At 55.0% G+C, this 2,943-nt stretch overlaps 1 protein-coding gene across 1 annotated transcript in view; it reads right to left on the reverse strand.

Annotated features, from left to right (window-relative positions):
- The window catches only part of LOC104506451 (rho guanine nucleotide exchange factor 38-like), a gene marked incomplete at its 5' end in the record, with an annotated part of 10,927 nt that overhangs the window by 2,259 nt on the left and 5,725 nt on the right, over positions 1-2,943 (reverse strand). The window contains 2 exons of the mRNA XM_010147396.1: positions 179-319; positions 1,720-2,040. Coding sequence (XP_010145698.1) covers positions 179-319; positions 1,720-2,040 — 462 coding nt within the window. The remainder of the gene's footprint in view (positions 1-178; positions 320-1,719; positions 2,041-2,943) is intronic.

Genomic DNA, 2,943 nt, shown 5'->3' on the forward strand with positions numbered 1-2,943 from the left:
TCTCCCCTTTTCCCTTGAACCCCGTTCCCCCTTGTCCTGTCACTACTTTCCACCAACCTGATGTAGAGTCGCAGTGAAGAGCCCGAGCCCAACCCTCCAGGTGACATAAAACCGAACCTGTTTCAAAAAAGGATGAGCAGGGGACGCTTCCCACGCAATTCAGGCGTGTGGTACTCACCGGACAGGGGGCGGGTTTCTTTCTTTCCAAGCTCAATTTTCTCTCGATAAAGGTCGCGCTGCTGTTTTCTTTTACAAAATTCAGCTTGTGAACCTCCTCCATCAGCTGGTTCTGCACTTCGCAGATGCTTGAGGACGACAGCTGCAGGCACAGAGGTAGGTCAGGGCTCGTGAACAAACCCGTGAGGGGATCGGCAGATTTGGGTTAAAGGGCTGAACGCTGCAAGTCAGGAAATCTGGCACATCCCTACGGGCTCTGCCGAAACCAGCGTGTGCCAGGCAGGCCGCGGCAGGAGAGGAAGGCCCTCGCCTGAAGAAGCTTTCTAATGATTGCGCTTCGCTTTCAAAGACATACTGCTTTAAATTAAATCATTAAAAAATATTCTCAGCAGTGATAAAAGTGAACAGCCTTGCACTCCCGCTGCTCAGCCACCTGCTTCCCGACGCCAGCGGGCAGCTCGGAGTGGGCGGTGTGTGTCTGTGTGCAGCTGGGTGCTGCCTCCGGCTTCCAAATGCCGGGGCGAGCTGCGGCTGCGGCGCTGGGCAGCGCTGTCGGCCTGTGCCTGACCCCCAGCGTGTTTGCTGATGCAAACACGAGGGAGGTAATTTTGTTGGCAGTGCCTGGCAGAAAACACCGCGGAGTACAGCAGCTTTCAAAACGTGAAGCGGTCAGATTACAGGGATGCAATTTCTTGACGCGGGGAAAGCCTTCATTTTCCCATTAAACAGTGCAGCTCTGTTTTCATCCTGACCTTGCTTTCTTAATCCTTCAGCTGCCTCTGACTATGAAGTGCTGCGCTCCAGCACGGACGGAAGGGAACACTCTAGAACTGCCTCACGACGTCTTCCCTATCGAGTCTTGCTGCGGCTGAGGTGGGCGGATTTGGCCGTAGAAGGCAGCGTTGGAGCGTAGTGATCGTGGTGCCCAGAAAGGGCAGAGCGGGCTGGAGGAACGGGCACCTTTGCTGCGCTCAGGCCGGCACCTTCGGTACTTCGGCTGCGTAAGTGAAATGATTTGAGCTTCCGACGCGTGCCACCACAGACAGAGCTATTCCTCACCTCCTGGCGATGTCTGCAGGGCTTCTGCAGCATATTTGGGGTTAAAAGCAACTCGCTTTTCGTCAAAATTATTTCCTCGGATCCCCTAGCCTGCTTCTCTCCTGCTGTCTCCGTGACTGCAGGTCTAGCAGCAGCAGGAGCGTTCATGTGCTGTCATAAAATTTCTGTGTTCACTGGGCCACTCAGGGTAGATGCTAACGAACAAAGACTAAAATACTAGCATCCTCCTCCTCTTTGCTTTACGGCAACGTTCTTGCCATTGCTGTCACCGGAGCAGCTGCATTAGACTCACCCCTAAGGGGAAGTCCGGGCCTGACAAAACTTAAGCTCAGAACTTAACCTTTGCTGAGCTTGCAGGGAAGAAACCAACCCGACCCAACTGCCCTTAGCAGAACCAGCAAAACCAGTGTAGCCTGTAGGTGTGTCCCCTCCACAGCCAGATCCTACGGGAAGGAAAGAGGCAGATAACTCTGCGGTACTTACTGGGACAGGCACCCCCACCGCAGCGTGTGCCTGAAGGGCTGCAGACATCTCCTGCCGGAGGAGGGCGATGAAGCTGTGCAGGCAGTTCAGCACAATCCTTTTGGCTGCTCTGTTGAACACCTCAAGTTCTTCCACGAGCTGTGCATTGAGAGCCTCATAGTCCCTCTTTGCCAGGTCTGGCTCCTCTCCCGCTGCCCTCTGAAGGTAGCAGTTGTAGTCCAACAACTTGTCGTAGCGCTTCTGGATGAGCTTCTGGGGGCCCGAAAACAGGGCTTGCAGTGTGGAGAGAGGGGTCAGAACGAGCTTGTCCAGCTGAGCCACCTGGAAGGGTGTAAACCAGAGCGTATTCGCACAGATCTGCAGACCCAGTGAACGGTTAGGCCTGCCGGCAGCCTGTCAAGCGAGCTGGGAGCGACGCTAACAGCGCTGCTCTCGGGCAGCTCCAGGCAGGCCCTGTGGAAGGCAGCATCCCTGCCGCAGCATCGCAGGGAGAGGCAGCGGGTTGGCAGGTTACGGCGCCTGGCCACGGCCCCTCGGAGCACGCGGCCTGTGGTCCTGCCCTTCGCGTGCTACCGCGGACGAGGACTGGCCCAGGATGGGGGAGGTGGTCCCATGAAGCCGGGATTTCCCTAACCGGCGGGCCCGTGGCAGTGTACGGTCTAGAGGCACTGCGGGCTTGTTCACCGGCAGCCCTGGATGCTAGCAAAGCTTCCGGTCTTCCCTCCCCCCGGGCGACAGCTGTAACTCAATTCCTGTTTAAGCAAACACAGACAATCACTTGATTTGATTAAATTATGTTATGCTTGTTGGGTTTATCTCTAGTAATCAACAAAATTAGACACCTGGTAAAACCCAAAGTCTTTCTCAGACTTTCCATTAGGCTCTAATTGTCTCCAGGGATTAATATTGCATGAAATAGAATTGATTTCTCTGTTTGCTTGTTCAGCCACAGCACAGGCTGGTAGAGTGAAACCCCTCCTCACGCCACAGCTCTTGGACGTTCTCTGCATTAAGTGGTTGGGCTGAACGTGCGCGTAAAGGAGCAGCTGTCCTGCCGCCCGGAACGCTCCGCAGGTGGGGACGGGCCCCTTCTGGCGCCAGAACTGCTCTCCCAAGGCCCAGATGACGAGCACTGCCACACAGTTCCTGCTTTATTTCCACAGGAACAAATGGGTTGTGTTTACTGTGTTTTGATGCATTGAAAAACCAATTTTTCCAAACTGC

This window comes from Eurypyga helias, unplaced genomic scaffold (genome assembly GCF_000690775.1).
Source record: "Eurypyga helias isolate BGI_N326 unplaced genomic scaffold, ASM69077v1 scaffold37832, whole genome shotgun sequence".
Lineage (NCBI taxonomy): Eukaryota > Metazoa > Chordata > Aves > Eurypygiformes > Eurypygidae > Eurypyga > Eurypyga helias.